Raw genomic sequence first — 24,358 nt, forward strand, 5'->3', positions numbered from 1 at the left:
AGAGAGAGAGAGAGAGAGAGAGAGAGAGAGAGAGAGAGAGAGAGAGAATATATATATGGAGGGAAGCGAACAAAAGACAAGGAGGAACGTTCGTTCAGAACAGAGACGAAAGGAGAGGTAGACCGAGCAAGGAGAGGCGCGGTGAGCAGAGACAGAGTGAGTTGTCGCGTTTATTTTGAGCCGACGAAGGCTAAATGCCGGATTGCGCGCTCGCGAATTCCCAGCGATTCGATGGCCTTTTCTCTCTCTATCTCAACACCGTAATCACTCTCGCTATCCTCATTTTCTCTTTGCCCGTCGCTCGACACCCAAGCGCTCGTTAATTACCGATTTCATTAGCTTATAACCCGACGAGAGATAGACTCGCGACGAGGATCGATTCCGCGCGACCAGGAAAATTCCACTTTCGAATCGGACGAATCATCGACTCGTACCTCGAACGCATCCCGTTCTCGTGGACCAGAGTATTTCGTTTCAAAATCATTTTACATGTTCATTTTATCCAACAATCCAAATACACGTTTAATTTAACTTTTCAAATAGAATATACAACGCATTTGTAATAATAGTCATGTAACGTAAAGATAATCAAATGAAACGTTTCTGAGCGTTCTCAAACGGAGAACATTCCGAAAAGATCTGCCCGGTTTCTTCGTCGCAAGCTGACACGCCGCAAAACCATCTTTCCGTTGAATCACAATCGACAAAACCAATGACTCGGTTCCATTGACACTGACACACTGACATCGTTTCGCGTTACGACAACCTTCGAAAGCCGCGTTTCGTTCTACACGAGCGCGCTAATCTCCTTGAACGGATTGACCGAAGCTGCTTCGAGCATTCGCAAACGAGGGATGAAATTGCTCGTTATTTGTATACGATACGTTCTCGACTAAGTGTGTTATTACCTTATCGAACATTCCCAATCAACGTTTCGATTCAATCGAATCTCAGAACTAGTCGAAATCAAAGTGAACGACGAAAACAAACGCTACGAGATACTAGACTCTGTTGCAGTAAATCCTGTATAATTAATTGGGTAAATACTATACGGTGGTCGGTTGACGTCAGAAGACGTCGGTTGTCCATTTTCCTCGAACGATCGAATCGTACTCGGAAAAATAGCGGACCGATATTTGCAGATTTTTACTTCCTGGAATCTTAATCAAAGACAAATAATCAGTTTCGGATCAAAATTGGTGCGATCCGTTGAAAATTCCGCTACGATTCAATTCGAAGTAACGATTCTAAATAAATATAGCTAGAGTACACATGGAACGCTAAACTCTGAGGGTTGACAGCAATTGCCTGCCAGACTACACGTTCGAATAACGGGGTCGGAATTTCTAAACCTAGACGTGGTCAGTGTCAGGTCTGAACAAGAGGATGTTCCTAATTTTCCTCGACGTTGCATTTCTATTTAGGGTTGACATTCGTAGAAAATCGTAATGTTTAAGGCACGATACCCCATATTTCTAATACTGTAGTACCGATCTTCGGTAAATCTTTGCACAATCGTAACACGTACATGAAACGAATGGAAAATGATTTCTGCGATACGAACTTTCCTTTCTACAAATTTTACGTAAAATTTGAAGAAATCTCTCACTGTTTATTATTCAACGTTTCGCTTTGTTTATTCCGTTCGCAAATTCACAGACGACCCGTACTTGGAGAATGCTTCCAGACCCTGAACAACGAATAAAAAAGTTTTTAAATTAATTCGGTCGAACGGAGTGCCGACCAACAAATAGGATGTACATAACTCGGTCAAAGTTCATGAACGGTCGGCCCGTCTTCGGCTCCATTTTTCCCTCGTAGCTGGCATTGAACGAGTCTGACGGTAATGTCAAGTCTAGGCGGTTCGCTATGTCACCCCGACTCGAAAATTGAAGTTGCCGGACAGAGAGTTACGCCTTATTATTTCTCAATAGTCGTTGCATAACGACGTAGCTTAACAACGATGTCCGGAATGAAAACGCATGAACGCTAAACAATTAGTTCGCACGACCGATAACGAATTATCGTTATTTTCCTAGACATATGCTCCAAAATGTTACATCACCTATCTAACTAAACGATTACAATGTATACGTTTTAATGTTGAACGTCGTTCGAGCATCGTTTGGACGAAACCAACGAACGTCTGACTCTTGCTTCGTCGCAGTTGAACGGGGACATTTTTTCATACTATGGTCCGTACATCGACCGGATCAAGTACATTCGTCGCGTGTTTACCATAAATACACTGAATACAACGCGAGACCAACGAAAAACTAACGTTTGTATGGCCTTGGCGAAAGGTGAACGATCCTGCCATTTAGTGAACGAAATAATATTTGACGCGTAGAGAATTGCGAATAAAATACAAAATACCCAAACGATAAAACGAAAAGCATTATCCGTGGTGTAAATCTCCGCGCTTCGCAGTCGATATTTCCCATTTCCATTCGAAACGATCGACGCGCGTTTTCGTTCGCCGATGAGGTTAAACATCAGATATATGCATGTGCCGCTGTTTTAATAAATTTAGCAAACATGGACGCGATAATGATATCCGATGATGCGCGGGAAAAACTTTCTGTTCGATATTACAGAATTGGAAAGAAATTGTACCTACGTACATAGCATGTAATGCCATTGTCTCGAACATCTATTACGGTAGACGTAATTTTCATTGGTTTTTCAGGAACGAGTGCTACCTCTTTGTCACGAATTGTACGTGCGATTGCATTTCAACGAAATATCCGCAGTTTGCGTTTCGTGCACTAGGAACTTAACATCGTGTAACGTCGATGATCGAGGCAAATTTTATCTCTGCTCGGTCGCTCTTTATCACCGATTAAACCTATTATCAGCAGCTATCTCCTTCTTAATCTCACTACAAAATACGTTGTCGTTGTCGCCCCATATTTTAACCGTCGAGATCGAAACGAAAATACTCTTTGTATTACCTTCGTCGGAATATTAACGTAAAATCAAACTTCGCGCGGATAATTGAAACTTTTTATCCTCGAACTGCTCCAATACCGTAAACGGACGATTTCGTAAAAAAATATTGGTCCACGTATAGGGACTCGCTCGATTCATCTTTTCCATCATTAATTCTTATTATTTACTGACTAACGCGAGTTATTTCTGGATGTCACATCGAAGGGATAGTACGCGACGGTAGGTTGACAGTTGAATGGAAATCTCGCGCGTCGCGTTCCTTGTTCTCGTGATACGCAACACGCGCGGCACACGGCACATGGGGCACACGGCACGCGTCTCGCGTCTGCGGCGCAGAACAACCGATGTTTTCGACATGAGATGATGTTTCTCGGGCCAGTGGACGGCCATTTTTAAAAGGAAACCAAGGCTCTTCGGTAGCAGCGCTCTCTGTCGCTTATGTAATCCAAAGTTAGCGCGCGCGCCGCGCCGAAAGAGCGAGGGAAGAGAGGAGAGAGCACGAGAGTGGAACGACGGAACGCCAAAGCGTGAGGACTTGGCGTCAAAAAGGATGACGAATCGTGACAAACTTTTTCAACGATCGACCATCAAATTTTCCTTCCCTTAGCTCGACGATGAGTCACCTCCCGGGTGATCTGACTAACTAGTGACATCATCGGTGGAACGGTTTTGCCGAGCGAAAAAGCTAGAGAGATTTTTCGCGTATTCGACGGAGATAAGCTGCGAGAAAGGGAAAATTCCCGGAATGGGAAGCGAGCCACGAAAATGTTTAAACCAAGGTCCAAACATTCGTAAAAATTACTCTTGGATGCACTCGACGACTCGAACTTTTTAAACTTCTCGATACTTTGGTATTACGCCCTATCGGTATAGTCAAATTCCTGGCGATCTTTCGCAACGAAAATTTTTCGATCAACGATAGCGTAGTAGAGATTCGGTAAACTACGATACGCTTCTGCGTTGTTTTTCGCGTGAATAACACGATATATTCCGGTACGGTACCTTCGTAAAAGCAGGTCTTACGGATAAGAACATGAATCATACATTGGCACGAGCACGTACCACAACCGAAACGATGTGTTAGCATTGTTGCTGTTATTGTTGTTGTTATTACGGTCGTCTCGGGCAAATGTCACGTCGGTGCTTCGGATAAAGTATATAAGACGAGAGAAAGAGATAGAAATAGTTGAGAAAACCGTGCGTAGCGTAAACTTTCGCGCGATCCGACAAATGGAAAAGTCCGGCTAAGGTAACAAAGTGTTCGAACTTGAAGAAAAAAAAATGGCGGCACGTGGTATGACGAAATCGAGATATCTTCCGAGCTGCGGTCTTGAACATGGCCGCCGGCGGACGTTTTTACGCGCGAGCAACAGTCGATAATTTTCTGAAATTACCGAGAATGTTCGTCGAGTGGTAGCATTCGCGGCGATCACTGTGTACGTTTCCAACGCGACTCCGGTATTTACGAATATCGAGCGAAATCTAGTTTCGTCCAGAGCCATCGATGTTCCTCGAACAAAGTAAATAACACGTCAAAATTGATCATCTCGTATGCTTCGAAATTACATTCTCTGTCAACGAGAGGCATTTCTTCAATGAGGCCGACGACAAACCAATATTCATCTAACGTGTATAATTTCATAGACTTTACGCGACAATGTTCTTCTCGATGTTATCGGGAAAAATGAATGGTTACACGCGAGCGAGCTTCGGCTGTACAATGTCGTAACGCGTCTCTTGTCTTCTTTTTTGTTTAGTTGCGAGAAAACGTCTATAGCATAGGAGAAGACGTCGATTAGATGTTTATTCGGGTAAACAGAGTGAAAGACGTACTCACCGTGCGTTCAAGAACGAACTAGTCGACCGATCGTTGCGGGATCCAAAAATAATCCAGAGAAAAAATTGTCGTTAGAATCACGATCACCGCAATCACCACAATATACAAGAATCGGAAGATGCGAAACAACGAGTCGACGACTCGCCAATGGCGACGCGAAGTTGATGCGTAAAAACATTCTCATTCTTTCGTCGAAACACACGACAAGAGACGATTCCGACACGGAGTGGCCGATATATGTATACATATGTATATCAGCGTTTCGAACGCACGAGAGGAGCGGCTAATCCAGAAGTGCGCGCTCCCGCTCGTGGAACCACACCGTGCAATTCACCAAACAAGATAAAGGCACGTATTCACTTTTCCAACGTAAACACCATTTTTACCCGGCCAATCCGATAGAACGAATCAAGTTATTGACCGAGGAACAACAAAGACGAAACACGCTAAGCACCACGCGAAAAAATCGAGTAAGTGACGCACGGTAACACAGAGATGCGACAACTGCGTCCAATTGTACACCGATCGCGACCGATCTCCTTCGCGCGACAGCATTCTTTGTTTACTTGCACTAGTCGGTAGGCACACACGCGACGCTACGCAACGCGACGCGACGCGACGACGTTGCGTCGTTCCGTTCCGTTTCTTCTCCTCGGAATTCGGGCCGAGGGTCGCGGACACTCGTAATCCAATTTGTTTACATCGCAGCAACCGCACTCCGAGTTGGTTAGGCGCGATCAACGACGATGACAATCGTGGCTAGCGACGATTCACAAAAACAGCGACGACGTAGCGCGCGAATGTGCACGAGACGATCGTCGACGAGAAACTGGCACCTTCCGGTCGAGACGAGGAGAGGGAGAGCCGAACGAGCGAGATAGATAGACCAAGTATACACGTGCGCGCGCGCGCGCGCGCTCGTTCGTATGCAGCCCGAAAGTAGTCGGTGCACCACAGTCGTATATGTGTATGCGCGCGCGACGTAGGCGACTCTCCTCCGCCACACGCTCTTTTGCCGCAAAAGCTCGCTATGCGCTACGAACACGAGAAAAAAAGTACGCACCGATCCTCTGTGCACGAACCACCCCCTCTTCTTCCTCCGGCATCCACAACCTGCCTCTTCTCGCCCCAACGTTTGTTTCACTCTCATCCTCTCTCCGTGTGTCCGTGCATGTAACCAGTTTACGTGTGCAGAAAACTCGGTATGCGTGCATGAGAGACAGAAACGGAGAACGATTCGCGAGTGAGACAGAGAGGTGCGGCAGAGAAGCAAGGAGCAGGAGAGTGAGACAGAGGAGTGGGAGATTATCAAAATGGCCGCGCGCGCAACCTACTCTCCATCTCCTACTCCTCCAACACCGCCGCCTATTCCTACGATACTATTCCTCCTCTTCGGTCGACCGACACGCCGCCTCGCGCGGAAACCGCCAGGCGCATTGCCGTACGATCATAATACCAATGGACTACCGCGTGACACTCGTAACCCGTAACACTCCTCAGACAGTTCCTTACCATTCGCGGGCATCGTTTGCGAGAAACCGACGATAACCATACGCGAGCAAATTTTTTATATCTCGACAACTTTCATAATGCCCTCAAATTTAATCCCTTCGAATCGTTGCGTACCATTCTTTTCCGACCGTTTTAATCGCCACGATTGATCTTTAGACAACATTATACCGATCGATACAATAATTCTCTCTCCTCTGCGGGATAATGTCCGGCACCGCGATCGGTATACCTTTTGACGCGTGCTACTTCTATTTCAATGTGTAATCGGTAATAAACAAATAAGAAATTAATTGAAAATCACCAGCAATGGAAATTAAAGGTAGTTAACGAAGCCGCGAATGAAACACGTATCGCATTTAAATTGCTTTGACATTCAAAACGCGCGTTTCCATGTTTAACTAATTTCCAGACAAAGGGAATTACAACATCGGTCGGTGGGAACCCGTACCAAATCCGGTTTTCGCAGAGAAAATTGGCATATTAATTTTCGATACGTTTCACGACACAAAAGCCAGGTGCTCTGAAAAGCTCCCACCCAACCTCTTTACGGGCATTTTTATCGACGCGCTTCGAAATCCCCTTCTAAACTCTACCGGAGCTCCTCCTCCTCCTCCCACGAGGACACGCGCCATCGGCACTCGCCGTTTAAAATAATATCACGGAACCGAGAGATATCGAATTTAATTTGATCCGACACGATGACCGTGTCTTCCCCCTGTGTAAACTGCGTAGTAATTGTCAGCTACCTCTGCGCGGATTAATTAACCCTTTGACTGCGAAACCCGTATAGTATATCGAATCGATATTCGAGTCAATTTATAACATATCTTACCTTACAGAAAAAGACTAGACGAAACTCTGTTGTATTTACAATTTATTCGTCCAACGTCTAGTTTTAAAAATAAAAATACATACGTATCCGTTATTCGCATATAAAACGCACAGCTGATACGGTAACAAAAATGAGAAATTGTCTGAAACTGGTCTGTATCGAAAGTGTCACGACGGAAAAGAAGAAATTAAAGACTCCAACTATTTATGCAACGAAAATTGGCGTATTTCTGAAATCATCGAAACACATGGCACGAATTAACTCGTTGTCCGTTGATTTCCGCTTCGACGATTATCGGAGCCATCGAAAGCTGGCGTCCGTCGCGTCGATCACTTGCCGCTAAATTGACATGTCGGGGAATCCCAACGGCTCCGCCATTCACTCGGGGCTATTCCGACCTACGGCACCGACGCCGGCGACCGTGTTGCTCTTCTCCAAAGACAGGAGAGATATCCCGATTAACCAATCGTAAACCAAGAGAACCCGTTTGTTTCTCTTTTCTCAACTTTTCGGCCTTTCAATTCCCGCCGGAGTTACGGAATTTACTTACTCCCCTTACAAACGTCAGGGTTATCCAAGTATTTTGGTAGATATTTAATTTTTTGGCGGTAATCGAGTACGCATTCGAACGATCGCATCGTCGCGTTTCTTTTCACCGGTCTATCTCGTAGGAGAGATTCAGGATAATAATAGTCATCGAAACCTAGATGTTAGTCGATTATTTTTATCTTCGGCTCGTCGACGAAACGACTCGGATTTTCTTCCGAGCGCCAAAGCTCTACAATTTCTTCGACGATCGCGCTCCGTTTGACCTTGAATTTAACCAAGCAATTTAATCTATCGCGATTAACATCACAACGGATGCATTCGCCGAGAGAATTTAACCGATGAAACGGTATTTCGACCAGCTCGGATACTTGGGAAAGCGCCGTATCGACAACATTGGGAAAACAATTTTCGCAACAAAGAAAGAAGATAGCAACCATAACGTAACTATGGAACAATTTTGGCAATTAGTTCGCACCAGATATTCAGCGTCGAGGACATGTTCATGCCACGAATGCGATTCACCGATCCGACGAAAGAGGAGCAACGCGCGAGGTTGCGTTCCATTGGCCCAGATAAGACTCGACGCGACACGTTCTCTTCTCGGCCTCTTACTTCTTAAAGCCTGTCCGCTCTTTCTACAGAAGCACGAAAAGAACGCGTTTTTCGTTCCGACGAAAACTCTTTCTTGCTCGGTCAAAGGAAGTCGTATACCGTGTCTTGGCGTTACAGCGAGTACCCAGATTCGAAGACACGGCGTGCGTATGTACGCCGACAGATTTACGAAAAACTTTCGGAGCCGTCTCCTCGACACCGATACTTTCCATTGTAATTAAACGAAAACATTAGATTTACCATAGAAAAGAGACGTTCCGATGAAACTCGGGGAACGAAGTTACAAAGGAAAACCACAGGATAATGAACGCGAACGAACGAAGATAGCCCGTGAGAACACGAAGGAACTATGCTGGCATACGGCAGAGGGTAACTTCTTTTTTCCCGTCAGCTCATTTCCTGTCTGTTGCCATCCTTCCTTTTGGTCGAGGATATGGAATCTCCCGATGACCTACTCTGCAACCGCGTCCGTCCTTCTCCTACCTTTCAGGCTCGAATCTAGAAAGGGGCTCCGAAGGTGAAACGACCAAAAGAGATCTCGTTCGTGTGCAAAGCCGATATCGAATGAGAGAAGAACATGAATTTCCGTGCTACGGAACGATACGTAACTTACCTCATCTTTTAATCGCGTAAACTCCAAACCTAGTCGCTAGTTCGCTTTCCGACTATTGCCGATAGATACGAATTTGACCATATCTCTGCGAAACGATTAATCGGTTACCGACCTTTCGCATCAACGGCGTCGCATCGCATCGCATCGCATCGCATCGTTCCGTTTAGACCGTAAACTTCGCTCGAACGCGATAAGGGGACTTTGCCAGCGACCGGAATTTCGCTGACACGCTTTGTCGTCCTCGTCGACTTCTGTATCTGCTCTCTCGGTAAAGTAGTATCGAACTTACGAAGCGACTCTGTAACTACGACGGGGCGAGAGGAAAGTTGGGGAGACAAGAGCGGGAACACGAACCAAGGAAAATTGCGAGAGGTTTCGCGCGAAAACGAGAGAGACGGAAAGAGAAAGCAGTATCACCGACGGAAAATGTTCGTCTCCGATAAACCCGTGTAACTCTATCGGTAAAGCGATCGATCGTTTATCTGCGATTCCACCGCAAGAGAGGAATTACTCGTACGATCGCGCTTACACTCTGAACAAACGTATTTGCACACGTGCGTCGTTGCGTACCACTGTCCATCATCTTCTAGATTGCTTTAATAGCTTAAAGCGTTAATTCGGGAAAACGTTCACTTTCATTCGCGGACATGTACGACGTAACTTTCACCCCAGGAATCCCAAGTAAACTAGATGGCGACTGTTGTCGACAAAATCCCAAAGTAAATAATCGATGGACATTTTATCGAGCTAATAGCCAAAATCGCGTAGAAAAATCCGATCGATAACAGACATATTTCGCAGATTCTTCGAACCATAATAGTACATACGCGGACCGCGACACGGAGCAAAGCGAAAATTGGCCTGTGGCCAACGCGAGATTCGTTTGGCTGGTTTAACGCGCCGAGGCGCGTAAACGTAGACGCGTCGCGTCGCGGTCCTTTCGAATACGGTGGACAGATTCGCGACACCTGCGTACCCTCGAAGGCGACCTCCCCCGAGTACTTGCTCTATGCCGCTATTTATAAACGATAGGGTCCGTTATCGTACTATCGACAGACGCGCGCGTTACGCGTTATCGACTCTATATCGTTCTCGCGCCACGAGCTGTTACGATCAGCCTCGTTTAATGGTTAAGTACACTCATTGCGATCACACGTGTCACGCAAACACCGTACAGGACTGGCCAACTCCTATCAGAGAGACAAGCAACATTTCGATTCATTTCGCGAATTAATCGATTTCACTTTCAACGAATAACAGATCGAAAACTGATCTCCTCTCATTCGTCATTCGCAATTTCCATTCGAGAAAGAATTCTAATCATCTTTTGATATCGACCACGTGCATCGTGTTCGAGCTGGCTCGATGGAAATTGTTGTTTCTCGGCGGAATTTTTCACGCACGGACGCGATTACCTTGCCGAATCGGGCACCGTGCCAGTTTTCGCCGACCACGACTATCGCTTAGCAACCATTTAAACGAATCGCTGTATCGATCGATCCTCGAAGATAATCTTTCGCCAACTAATTTCTTCGACACGTAGGGAAATCGAAATGTACACTCTCGTTACTTCGTACTAAGCGTACACCGTGAAACAATTCAATTGAGATTATTGTTACACTGCTTCTACTATTATTCGAAGAATTTTATTCGGTTCCGTGTCCACTCAAACAATACAATTTTATAGTTTCGTGGAAACCGTCACATTTTTTTGCTAAGGTCTGTATAATATGCTGGACGCCGTTTCAAATATATTGTTTGAATTTTCTATCAAACATCACTATGACACTCTCTATCAATCTGTAACTATCCAAAACAATACATTTTCTATTGAATATTTTATCATTTTTACTTCAATTGTCCTTGTATCTATTTTTTAGTTATTAATCTCAGAACAGACGATCACATATTACAATATTCAGCAAAAATGTCTTTTACACCAAAGAGAAAATATATGTATATACTGCTTTAACAGTTTAGTAAATATTTTTTACCGTATTCACGGAGGAAAAATGAAAATTTATTTTCGTTACATAATCTAAAGAGTAACGTGATAGACTAGTATGATTCAAATGGCCAAAAATGGGAAAAAAAGATAACTTTTTGGTGACGATATTTTAAGCTATTTTGAAAGAAGATAAATTTTTGTGGGATTAAACGCAATTCGAATGTAAGAGGAAAAAATGTACGGGAAACGTTTTCTGAAACATCAAATGTCATTTATGTGAGTGCCGGGCAGCGGTACATGACAGTTCGTGTGAAAGATCGAAACCATTAAAAACTCTTTCACATGAACTTATTTTTCGTTGAGACTCCTACATATGGGGGCTCGTCCGGGATGGGGGGTTACAGCGGCAGAGGACCGGCCAGTCACGATGAACAACAATGCCACGCGAAGGACGGTGGAGCGGGCAACAATGAGGCGTTGAGAGAGAACACCGTTCCAGAAAGAGAGAGGGGAGTACACTCGCGAAAGAGGGTGCGGCGCGCACTGCTGTTGAGACGCAAAACCCGAGAGAGAAAGAGAGAGGGGAGTACACTCCTCGAAGATAATCTTTCGCCAACTAATTTCTTCGACACGTAGGGAAATCGAAATGTACACTCTCGTTACTTCGTACTAAGCGTACACCGTGAAACAATTCAATTGAGACGGAGAAAAACAGGCAACGAGCGTAATAGGGTTTCAAAGATCAGGGCCTAACTCTGGAGTTGGACGCAACTATACAACACGTTTGAAAATAACGGTACTAATCCAGACGCCTGAAAGTCTCGAGAAGTTTCTACGATCCCCCGGGAGAGGATCGCGATTTCCTATTAAATAGAGATAAGAACTTATCTAATTGCTCGCGTAGGCGCAATTAAGGGAGACGCTATTAACCATCCCGGATCGAGCGTCTCGTTCCAAGTATCGTTCGTTTCGCAGAGCAAACAGGTTTCGATGCGGGTGATCGCTTAGCGCGAGACAACGTACACTTCGGTCGGTTCGCTCGCCTCGACGAGGCAAATTGGGCAAAATAGTATACGAACTATAAACGAACACGTATCGTATCGAGTAAACCTAAACAGTGACAAAGATTACTTCCGACCCCGAATACGAATAACAATTTCTATCTATCGTAAGTACAAGATATTACCAAATGTCCTTTCGATTAGATCCACTTGGAATAGAAAAGAATACGAGCACCAATCGATTCCGAGTACAAATATCCGATTCCAAATGTTTGCTTACTTTACAACGAGCGAAGGTCGCTCGAGCCACGGTCTTCCGTTCAATGGCCGCGTTAACTGAAACGCAAATCGAGTAATGGAACCACGAATAGGTAGTCCGCAGGTAATCTAGAAACAATGGGTCATCCAGCTGCACGACGCATTGTCGTTGTTGGGAAATTCTTTTCATCGTCAACACCCCAACCAATTAACGAGTATGCCGTGCCACGGGTGAAAGGATTACGATCTCGAAGGGTCTACCGATATTTCACTGAAACTAAGCCAGATATGAAAGACGTCGTTCCCCGAGGAAAGTTACTTTCCCGGATTCCGATGCAACCGTACATCTCGTATCATCGTTGAGAACCGAAACGTACACCATACGCGCCAAACAAATACATATACAGAAGACTATCGGAACCAGTTTTTAAAATAATTGCATCGTTGCAGTTGTTCGCGTTGAATTTATTCTCGTTTGAAAAGGTAACGGTGATGGTGAACTCTCAACCTTGAACTTCACCGAAAACGAAAACGCGAGGGAAACAGTCAAGGAGATCGCGTGACAGACCGAATTAGTACTTCTAGATGCTTGAGAATTCGACCCCCGCCGGTTAATTTTCACTTGGAAAGGGGACCAATTATTACTCGCGAATTGCTGAAAAACACGACGACTAGAATCAACAAACGATGGTACACGTAAATCGAAAGAAGAATCGGTCCAAAACGAATCGAAAAAACGAGGGACCCGTTTACGCGATGGATATTCGTTTATCCCTTGAGAGTAGGTACCCGAAATAAAATTTAAACCGTAAAACGAATAACAAACGTTAGATACTTGGAAAGAAAAAAAACTTTTGTTGGCTAAATTCGGGTTTGTTACTAGGAATAAAACTGAAACCGAGTTATCGTACACGTTACGTGTAATCGAACGGCCTGATCCGATAATTAAATAAAATAATTCTATCGTAAACGCGTGGGATCCTTTGTAACCGTAACACAATTTCGTTTATCGATGCGTACAATGAATTACTGAGGTGCAAGCGCAGTTTGATTTTCCACGCACGCACACATGCGCGCAAACGCATTCGGAATACGACAGACTGGGAGAAAAAGGGGAGGAAAGGGGAAAAAGGCGGAGATTAATGCGCCGTATCGGAAGTCATTAGCACGTGAAAAATCGGCGCGCCCGGAATTTTTTCTCCGCTATTTTTCCCTGCTGGCCGTGAACGACTCTGATTCCGTTATTCCTCCGTGAATCCAACCAACGACAGCAGCAAGGATTCGTATCGAACGGGTCGTCAAACGATTTCGGTTCGAGATTTCTCCGCGTGGCCGTTCGAATCGCTAGTCAAACGCGTGGGTTCCGTTCGTTGCTGTTCCGCGAGTACCGGAATCGTTCTTTCAATTTTCGGTTTAATTATAGACACACACAGATTACGTTTATCGTATAAACGTATAAAACGGATTTTACGTTACTTTGACCAGTGCGTTTAGTCACCTCTTTTCCTTTTTCTTTTCAGCGGGACATACCGCCGCGCCGTCGATGGGAACCGTTTCACGAGTATCAATCGCGCTTTGAACGGTCGATCCAATTAAAACATTATGCATCGCGTCGCACGAGACGACCACATCGCGGAAGGATAACGAGACTCGTATCGTGTCTCCAGGCTCCCTTCGTGGCACAAGTATGAGGGTAAATCCGAGAGAGAAAAAGACTCGGTAGGTCGCGTCTGTCGAAAGAATGGTCGATTGTTAACAATCGTCATGGTTGTTGGTTTCGAAAGGGATCGATCCAAGATCGACGTAACCGTAATTAACAACGACAACGTTTCGTTGCTGACATAACGGTGATCGGTGATAGAAGTAACGAGTCGGAGCGTATACTTATTTTCTTACCTGATCGTTTCCTGTTGCACATGATATTATACGTTAAATAAAGTGGAATGATTCGACGAGACTATTCGTTCAGTCTATCGTTGACTGTTTTTCGAAACACGAAACAACGATCGGAAGTTGTTAATCGACAAAGACGAAGATACATATTTCGAACGTTGTCTCGTCGACGAACATCCGGAACGGAAGTCGAGTTTCTTTTCCACTTCCCGTTCGATCGGTCGGAAAAGTATCGAGTTATCGATGCGTTATCGGAAAACGATAACGCACCGTTCCCATTCGAGGGTCGATCAACCGGGCACACCTGGTCACGAGGTAAACGAACCGAGGATAAGGTGTCGCGAAGAAACCTTACAAATCGCGGAAGACATGGACAGTTTAACCTTGGCTAACGATCGCGATCGTCGGAGTAAGAGCGTGCTTCGTCCTCGACATCATCCTTTGGCTAATGGAAGGGGGGGTGGGTCAACAATGATGACAAAGTACGTAGTTTCACGATCGAGTATTTAATGATCCGTTGGGTATCGCTGCTAGACGCAGCAAATATTCTACGAGTATAGTTGCTCTTTCATAAATTAAAACGAGATTATTCGAGAAGATTCGCGAAGCTGTCGGTATAAATGAAAAGTTTGCGAGTGGCATTGTGCGCGTTAAACGCATCCGACAAACAATTCCGGACGTGGAAAATCGAACGATCCGATTCCAGTCTACAAATGCGTCGCGACGATCGGTGTATCGTTCGTACCCGCGGTGGACGATGTCGACGAAATTAAACCGCATTAATTAGTAGATCGATCGATAGTAACAAGGGACGGGGAATAATTATGATCGCCACTCAAGTGGAACTTTCAAATACTGAGAGACGGCTGTCGAATAACAAAGGGTCTGTCTCGCCGATGAAACGGAATATAATATCGATTCTCACGGAAACTACCGTGAACGCGGGACGATTCGACGGTAGCTGGTTGAAAACGGTCGACGAGCGATAAACCACGTGCTGCAATCCACCGTACCCACAGCGTACTCCCCAGCCTCGGCGACTCAAAGGTTACGGGTTCTCCGCAGTATTGACCTTCGACTCGAGCTCGCACCGGAACTACCAAAACAGACACTCCCTGAAAATCCACCCACGTACGAGTAATTCGGCTACCTGTATCTCGCTCCGCTTCCGCGACTCGGAACGAGGACGCGAGGAAAAGATTCTACAGCCTCCAGAAATAGACCAAATTTATTTAATTCTACGATATAATTGAAAATTGGCTAAACATGGTTTTTATTCGTTTATCTACATTGTCTCGATCGAAACAATGAAAGCGTGCTCGATCGGAAAACGAAGCGTTCGAGTAGCGAGGATGAATCACTGTGACGAGGGCGCAATGAAAAAACATGGCAAGAAAAATACTAAGAAGGTACACGTGCCCGCGTATGTGTACATATGTTCTCTTACTATAGTCGCTCGACTACTGGCGCGAATAAATAAAATATCGTAATCATGGTCACGGTATACCGTATCGACGAATCGATACGCGACAGAGAGCAACGTTGTGGCGTTCCATCCGTCGACTTCTCCGTCCGTTCCCCTGCTTTCTTTCTCATTCGTAGAAAAATGTAAAAATCCCACTATTTTACTATAGATTCATGTTACTCGCGCCCGATAACCGTATACATCTGTCGCAGTTTTTGCTTCGCTATTTTATCGAAATGCCACCGCGAGAAATACACGTGGTGGCTGGTTTTCATCTTCCACTTCTGACGGTATCTTTTTTATTAGCTGAACGTTACAGTCCCGGTTACACCAACTTTTACACCAAGTTCTTCCTTTCTTTTTGTTTCAACCTTATTTTCGTCATTGTTGAAATTTACTTTGTTCGTTGTACAATTCGTTGGATCGTAACGCGACGCAAAGTATAATATCGAAGACCATACCTGGCAACGTAACGGTGGCTTTGAGTTTCTGAAATTGCAAACGACGAGGACAACAACGGCCTGCACGGTCGAGGGGCGACCTTTATCGAAACGGGTTGTCGGCTACAGGCCTTTCTCGTCGAGTTATCGGGGCTCGAGACGACAAAGTAACATAGGAAATCGAGACGGTCGGATGGAAAGTCCTGACGAATGAATATACGCACGTTTCCGCGTGTACGTGCAAATGTACGGAAACAGACCAACCACGACAAAATAATACGACGTTTATCCCGCTGAATCAATGGCTCAGGACTTGGACGCCATAGCGAGAACGTGGCTGCGAACGATCGATTTTTATAGAACGAACCTTTTTCAAACGTAAATCCACTTTCTTCGGGACATTTTTGTTCCATTATCGAGAGATACGTGGAACAGTGAAATTTGTGAAACGCATTCGGCACAAATTATTGCACAATTCTCGATAACCTTGAGAATTAAATGCACCGTACGCTGTGTACCGAGGAAACCATCGACAACGCGCATAATTTCTCGCGCTCTTCCGTTGGGAGGAGTACGCAGCAGGAATCAGTTTCTGTCTCGTAAATCTGTTCCTCGGCGCCGCGACAAGAATCCATGGTCCTGTAGCGTCATCATCGACACGGAGCCCGTAATTTTTGCGGTAACAGGTCTATCATCGACATCGTTCAACGACGATAGGTTCGTTACGATCGAACATATTAATCACTTAACTCGATTATCCCATTAAATAGCTGACTCGATGACCACGATAAACATTCGTCTCAACCGGCGGCCGATTTTCAATGCTATCTTCGCGTCAACGACAACTTTCCCGTCGATCTTTCCTATTCTCCGTCGTATCGTCGCAGTCTGCCGAGCATGCGAATCAAAAGAAACTTAATCCACAGTACCGCTGCTCGCAATGTACTTAAAATACGTAATTTCACGATTGTTCGCGATGCATTGACAGTCGGAAGAGACGGGCAATAGAAGTCGTAGGTGTTGCTCGTCCCTCGAGAAAATCGAGAAAACATCTTCGTCGGTCGATTATGTGCCGATTCGCGACAATCTCTGACACCCGCGCACCCTTACAGTTCTTTTCCATACGATATACGTAACCCTTCCAGTCAAAGACGCGAAATGGAGTAGAGTGATAAATTGATTTCTTTCGTCTTTTGTAAATGTTTCCCGGTCGTTTCGTGTTTTTCGCGCGCGTCGATGCTCGATTCGCGGCTCACGGCCGAACGATGTTTATGTTCCGACACGGTGCTTGCAAATACAAGGGCAGGCAACGCAGACGTGGTAAACGGCTGAGCACGTTATGTTGCATTACAAAACGCGCGCGCACATACGTAGATACGTAGATAATGTATTCAGGAGAACGCGACGTCCGCGGCCGCGCGGTAACGTTGCCGAGTGTGTGCCCTTCTCGAACAAATTCACCCCCTCTCTTTCTCGTAGCTATCGTTTTTCGAAACACGACCATATCGCGACGAACCACTCTTTCGATTCCGCGTTGGTCTTGGTTGCACGGAATTCCCCCAGACGGCGACATCAATGGCGCGCTTCGTTAATTGTTTTCGCTCGGCGGCGGCGTACCATTCTACCGTTAACGGGGAACCCTGTCTCTTTACGGATCTCCATGGATAGTTACCAAAGCCTTCCAACACGCCAAGGCACATTCTAGTCGCGACGCTTCATTTACCGTGTTACTAACGAACAAAAAGCCAAAGCTTCGTTTGGAAAACTGTCGATATGTAGGAAACGATGGCCTAAGGAATGTGAAATTTTGCAAAACTAAAGTACACGCGAATGTTGGCGAATTAAACGCGACAGAAACAGAGGCAGAAACGGAGGAGATACGAGCGGTTCGCGAGTGTTGCAACGTCGCCTCGGGGATTGCCGAGATTGAATTAGATCGCGAGGTCGATAGACCAGAATTTGCGATAATGGCACGTGGGATTTTATGGACACGGCGGTTGTCTTCCCTCGATAGCCAAAGGAGATCGACTCTAAACACGTACGAGACCCGGCTGGCTGGTTGGTGTACGGGGTGAATAAGCAATAAAATCAAGCGTGGTACGGTGCCCGTTTTCTGCATACTTTACGTCTTCTGCGCCGCCCGTCCCGCTAGCTATTCGCCGCATACTTCAAGTGTTCTAAAGGTATGCGCGACTTTTAGATTGGTTCCCAAACACGCTAAGTTCTAGGTACAACGTGGTTGATACAACTGCGCTGTTTACACGGGTTCTCTCTCTAGATAAATAACAAAACGTTCGGTTTCTCGATTAATAGTATCGGATCATTTTCGTTTTCTCCCCCTCTCCCCTTCCTTTCGTAATTTAGCAAGCTATGCAACCCAGTCGACGACGACGAGGACCAAGGCAAGTATTTGGAACGTTCTCGTCGCTTGTCGACTTCGAGTCACGAATTCCTCGCGTCGGCGTCGCGTCGCGCTCTCCGTCTTCTCTCGTCGATGCTTCGCGCCGCGCCGCGACGCCGCGCTGTCGCGAACACGACGAACAGAGCGGTGAGTTTCTTTCGTCTTGCCTTCCTTCCGATACTTGGCTCTCATCGGTGCGATTCCTGACACGATTCGCTCGGCTCCGAACAACGAGCGTGATCATTTCTTTGACCCGAATTAACGCAATCGAATTTACTTGTCGACGATTCGTTAGAAATTGAATCTTTTTCTTTACTTGTTCGAATTAAATGTTTACGTAAAAAACTCTCGCAAATATTTACATACTATCGAGTGGTACGTGTTACGCAAAGGAAAAGATAGTCGACAAAGATTCAAAGTTAAACGTCGTGAAACATCCCGAACTTGTGCTCGTAAGTACTTATCGCTCGGTCCACCGAACAATTTCCAACAATAGCGTAGAGATAAATTAAGTAGAACTTGTAGATGCTCGGCTAAAAATAGCCGTCATCATCGGAAGATAGAGTCGTTGGTGAATATATCAGCGTGGGTCGCACGATGCATCGCGACTTTGATAACGTACGAAACTGTTACGTGAACGATTTCGAGGACCGAAAGGATTAAATAAAAGTTTGAAAAAGGCGAGAGCATCAGAGTGGCTGAATGACTCGAGGGTGGTCGGTGCATTCCGTGCGTTCTTATACACCGCAACCGAGAGAATGAAACGTACGGAGCTCGAGCGAGAAAACTGAATTTAACGCGCAGACCGAGCTATTATTTAATGCCATCGCATCGAATGACTCGTAAAATATGTCCAAAGTTTCGTTGAAATCAGCATTCCAGATCAACGATCATCTCGTGTAAAAACACTTTTGGCAGTATCGATACCGTAACGCGAGCATCAACCACTGTTGAGATCGATAAACAAGGCGTCAATCTTCTGACTCATCCTGCCATGATCGCGTCATTTTACCACCGCGACGTATACCCTATTCCGCATTCAGTGGTATAAACGCGAGCCCAAATTTCCCAGTCAACGGCAAAAATTTGCTTATACTCGTTGGCCATCGCAACCCCTATTTATGGCGAACAACGTCGTACGGCATGAAACGCGTCACTTATTTGTGAAAATATTTGAAAATGTTACGAATAAACGTTTGCTCCGTTATGTTTAAATTAAAAAAAAAACCTCTGTAAATGATCGAAAAGTATCGCGTGGTATTAATGTCTTTTGTTAATTTTTAGTTGCGCTACCCTTGTCAAATTTTTGGGTGCGCCACTGTTCGTCAACCGTGGTCTCTACTCGGAAACGAAACGAAATAACGGTGCACGGTTATTTCCAAGTCACTCGAATCGCATCGATCGATTCGGCGAGAGAAACTGTAATCTGGTAACGAAGCTTCACGGTCGATGAAACAATTTTGAAAACTTACCGTGGCTTCTTCATGGCTTGTCGATCGGCCTAACTCGGCGTGTCACGTGTCTCGCGCGTACGTCATCGGCAGTCGTCTCATGGCATCCACGAATCACGGTCCGACGAGCACGAGCAAAACGGCGACTACGATCGAAATCGACCAATCGGTCGATCGAAAACAAAAATTCCCTAGATGGTGTTCGCGCGGCTAACGCCGCTCTCGATTATCGGTGTCTCCGCGCGTTGGCTGTTGGCACGCTACTTTTCTTTCGCTCCTCGTCGCATTAGATTCTCCGTTTCGGTCTTTCTCGGGTATCTTCCACGAAGGGACGTGCTGCACGGTATGGAACGCGAGAAGGAAAACTCTGGCAACGTCGCCTCGCTCACTCGCTCGGTCTTTTGCCTCTTCTTCTCTTCGTTACGTCGTCACCGTCGTTGTTCTCGTCGATCTACACCCCATGCCGCTCTATTCTTTTTCTTATTCTTCCACCCGTCGTTCACCGTCCGTCTATCCTCTTTCAATTTCCAACACACCGAGAGATCGCACACGTACGTACTCACACGCGTGTCCGGGGACGACACTGCGCGGCGTGCACTGGACGTAACGCACACCGACAGAGCCACGCTTTCGACGTGTACGAGTCGTGCGCACCACTCCACCAAACTATCGAAAGATTCGGTACTCCCCTTTTTTTCGATCGTAACCGGCGCCTACTAAGCATCGACGAATCTTTAGAAACTCCAACGTTCTCGGAATTCTCCACATTTCCCAGCGATACACATTCGTGTCAGGAACCTTCGATCCGACAAACTGGTGTATCACTCTGTCACTCTATCCTTGTCCGACTCCTAGTCCGTGCATGCGATTTGTCTCTCTCCGTTGAGACAGAACACGGTTCTTCTTGCTCACCGAAATGTTTTCTTTCCTCGAGACCAGGCACCGTTTCTTTAACTCTCGACAACGCTACGCGAGGCTCGTAACAAGGACACACCGAACGTTCTCACACGCGCGATGCCTCGCGCATCTCAAAATATTCCACCATGTTTCGATGTCACCTTCGGAGGTACTCTCACTTGCTGGCAGTGGCGGAAGCCATATTGTGATCGCTGTTCGTGACATCGCCAGAGCGCCAATCGGTGGATGGACAAGGGGGATTGCGCGCACTCCGATTGGTCGAGTGCACCTGTTACGTAGGCGCCATCTCGCGAGACCTTTGAATACCGAACCAACTTGGGCGTATTTATCGACGGATTGAAAAGCTAGAGAATCGACTGCCGTTCATTCACCGACCCTATCGTTTATTAATTAATCGACTCGCGTTGGGCACATTTTAATCGGAATAACGATCGATCGTTGCTATCGTAATCGACATACGCCGGAACAAATTACTCTACGAAATAATAATTATATTAGTCGTTGTATACGCGAAAGCGAATCTGTCGAAGCAATGGAGTGTTATGTATCAAGGAACCCAAACTACATATTTGTGTTTTCACTTTCACGTTTGTGTTTGAATTTCAAAGTTGATTCCACTTTAAGAAAACTCTATGCGCCACCGTTCAACACACACGCGATCAACTTTGGCTCGAGGGAACGACTTTTACCGACGTTTCGAGTAGTTTCACGACTCGAATTCGTTCGTTAATTTCATGTAAATATGCATGCAAAAATATGATCTATCGATAACTACTAGCGCGCGTAACGCGCATGGCTCGTTGAAAACATCGAAATTCTGCTTTAATGCTTCCGACCGCATAGGAAATACTTGGCGACCGCACAAGAACAGAAAAAACAGGAAACACCAACATTGCGGTTTAGTCCAGTTTCGTGACGGAAAGTAGAGTATATCTGTTCGTAGCATGTCGAAAATGCGTTTGATGACAAGCAACGGTACTCGATAAACGAACAATCGAATACAACAACAACAACGCTACCCAGATTTAACATTTTATCTATCGAAGCAATGTGAAAGATACCGAACCACTGTACTCTAAATCTTGCCGAAACGGAGAAACAGCTGTGTCGTTAAGACGAAACCAAACTTGTTTCAAATTTCGGAAACACGAAGGGAGCCTGTACCCCTTGCTATAGATAAGAAATGTCCCCAATCTCCGAGAGGTAGGAAGTAACATGAGTTCGCGAAGCGAGACGAGACGAGACGAGACGAGACGAGACGAGACGAGTCCAGTCGAGTCGAGTCGCGTCTAGCGCGCACAAACAAACCGTCGAGTGGATCGACATGGATTTACGATCCCGTGTCGTAAAACACGGATGAACTTTCCCCGTTTCTCCGGCCTACCACGGCTACCACGACGGACTTGGGACACACATGCGCGAATAGGTATGCAACAAGTCTACGCTACTTTGATCCATCTCGCGCACCGGCTCTTGTCCAGCTCGGGAGGTTTTCCATCGGCGAACGCGTAACAACACCTTCAAAAGTACAAATGAATACAACCAATGACGAAGTAGGTAAATCTATGCGTAAAAGTAGACAGGCCGCAGGAAATTATGTGTAAATAAAAGTACCTACGTAACTTTGTTTCGCTTTATCCTGGAGATAGGATCAAACTTTGGACACCTACGGAAAAAGCTAGCAAGCTAGTAGGTAAATTAACGTTTATTAGTTAAAAAAAAGATAGAGAAAGAAAAAAGGTTAACTACCATTTGTATGGTGCTCCGTGCTTCTGTCTTGTATTCCGTAGCAGCCGGGAAAGTGGAAACGTACAAAGACTGTTACTGTTTCGATCAAATTCAAACTCGAATTCCAAAGTCTTTCGATTCGTTTAATTGGAAACGCAACGGTGTAAATGTGTCGATTCACGATTGATCTCTATTCAGAGGTTCGATCGACGTTAGCCAGGCTAACCCGACGTGGCGAGGATCGAGAGATAGCGGAATACACGCAGAAAAGGACGTGCAACAAGTTCTCGTCGATGGCCTCTTGCAACGTTCCTCCACTTTCGACGTTGCCTACGTCACCGGTGACGCACGATTTCCGCTACGTCACGCGGACGCGCCACCCGTCGTCGCGTATCTCTCCTTTGGGTCCACAATGTAGGCGCTTCGACGCACCTCTCGATCAAAACCAAATCCTGATCCCGATACGTTCAACTTCCCACATAGGACATTCCTGACCTTTGCTTCTTTCAACTTCAAACAGGTCTTGGAATACTCGAAATTCTTCCGCGGTCGTTCTTTCGCGTGGCCATTTTTGCCGCGACTGATCCTGTGCTTGCTAGCCTCTATCCAAGTAGGTAGATATGCAACCAATAATTTATTTCGAGAAGGCGCGTCGAAAGGTAGTAGGAAACCAACGGGATGGCTTATTTTCCGTCAGACACCGATCGATCGTCGGACGTCACACGACAAATGTTCGACAAATGTTCGACAAATTAATGGACTAACGCGGACTCCTCGAGCATCTTGTCGACGAGAAAAAGGATCGAACGTTACGAACGATCGGTAAGTTTCTCGCAGGATTACGAGGCCGATCGCTACTTCGTATCGTTGGATACGGGGGTGAGGGTGAGAACGAGACAGAGACAGAGACAGAGACAGAGACTCGGGAGTGCAAACAAGAACCGTCCCGTCTGTTTCTAAACTTCTCCGTGCTTAACGGTGCGTTGGTATGAAGAGGGACGACGAACGGGGGAAAAAGAAAAAACAGCGAGACGGAAACAGGGACGGAAAGAAAGAGGAAAGGGTGGGAGGGATAGAGTGGGTTCCTCTCTATTGATTTCCTGCCGAGGGTGGGCCAACGAAGGGAGGATTAGGTATCGGGTCTCTCGTTGCCGCTTTCTCTCTATCGCTCCATCTTCGTTTCTCCTTCCCCCCGTTCCTCCTATTCTCTCCTGCGACGGTTCTGCGGTAATTTGGCGAGCAGCTGACCGAGTGCGGCAGAGACGGAAAATCGTACGAGGGACGGACCAGCGTGCTGGAAGACGAAAAGAAAGAAAAGCTTTTCTCTGTCTTCTAAGTATACTACGCGGTATGCGCGTGTACTGGCCGCGGACGATTTTCCGCTGGTAGACGGAGTTAACGTAACACTGTTCCACGCGTTCGAATATTTGGAAAAGGTAGGAAAAGACTTACTAAAGGCAGAATTACTGGAACATGTATATTTTTCGATATAATAAATCTTTGCCTAGGCAAACAGTTACATAAACGTGCTTTAACCTTTAACCTTTAACTAAATCGATTGGTCGCGTTACTTGTGTTCTGGAAATGAATCATTGCAAATAAATCACTATACGGTGTTTTCATTCGTCATCTATTTTGTTCGTAGAAAATGTTGACCATCATCTCGGAATGTGTGAAACCGACTTAACGCAACGTGGTACACAGCTGAACGTCGCGCATCGATGAGACCCGTGTAGCGGTGACCCTCCGGTGGTGGTAACGGAACGGTCGAGTGACGCAAACACCGACACTCGTAGTGGTAACACAACGGCACGAGAGTATACACGTACTTGCCATAGCGCGCGCGTAGTCGCGTAACACGCGGTAGTGTAAACACGCGGGCGTGTGTTTGTGTCGTAACACAGCTCCCGCCGTGACTCGCGGTCGCGAGTGCCGGTGGTAGTCGTTG

At 46.0% G+C, this 24,358-nt stretch overlaps 1 protein-coding gene across 3 annotated transcripts in view; it reads right to left on the reverse strand.

Annotated features, from left to right (window-relative positions):
• The window catches only part of LOC128873876 (AF4/FMR2 family member lilli), a 98,156-nt gene that overhangs the window by 57,609 nt on the left and 16,189 nt on the right, over window positions 1–24,358 (reverse strand). Inside the window, exon 1 of one of the 3 annotated variants that reach the window (XM_054117844.1) lies at window positions 19,786–20,937. The exons of 1 other annotated variant lie outside the window; for it this stretch is intronic. In XM_054117844.1, the coding sequence (XP_053973819.1) occupies window positions 19,786–19,799 (14 nt within the window). In that variant the 5' untranslated portion in view covers window positions 19,800–20,937. Of the gene's footprint in view, window positions 1–4,789; window positions 5,631–19,785; window positions 20,938–24,358 lie in introns of those variants that run through there. One more of the 3 variants, XM_054117845.1, reaches the window with a different exon arrangement.

The sequence above is a fragment of the Hylaeus volcanicus genome, chromosome 3, assembly GCF_026283585.1.
Source record: "Hylaeus volcanicus isolate JK05 chromosome 3, UHH_iyHylVolc1.0_haploid, whole genome shotgun sequence".
NCBI classification, from domain to species: Eukaryota; Metazoa; Arthropoda; class Insecta; order Hymenoptera; family Colletidae; genus Hylaeus; species Hylaeus volcanicus.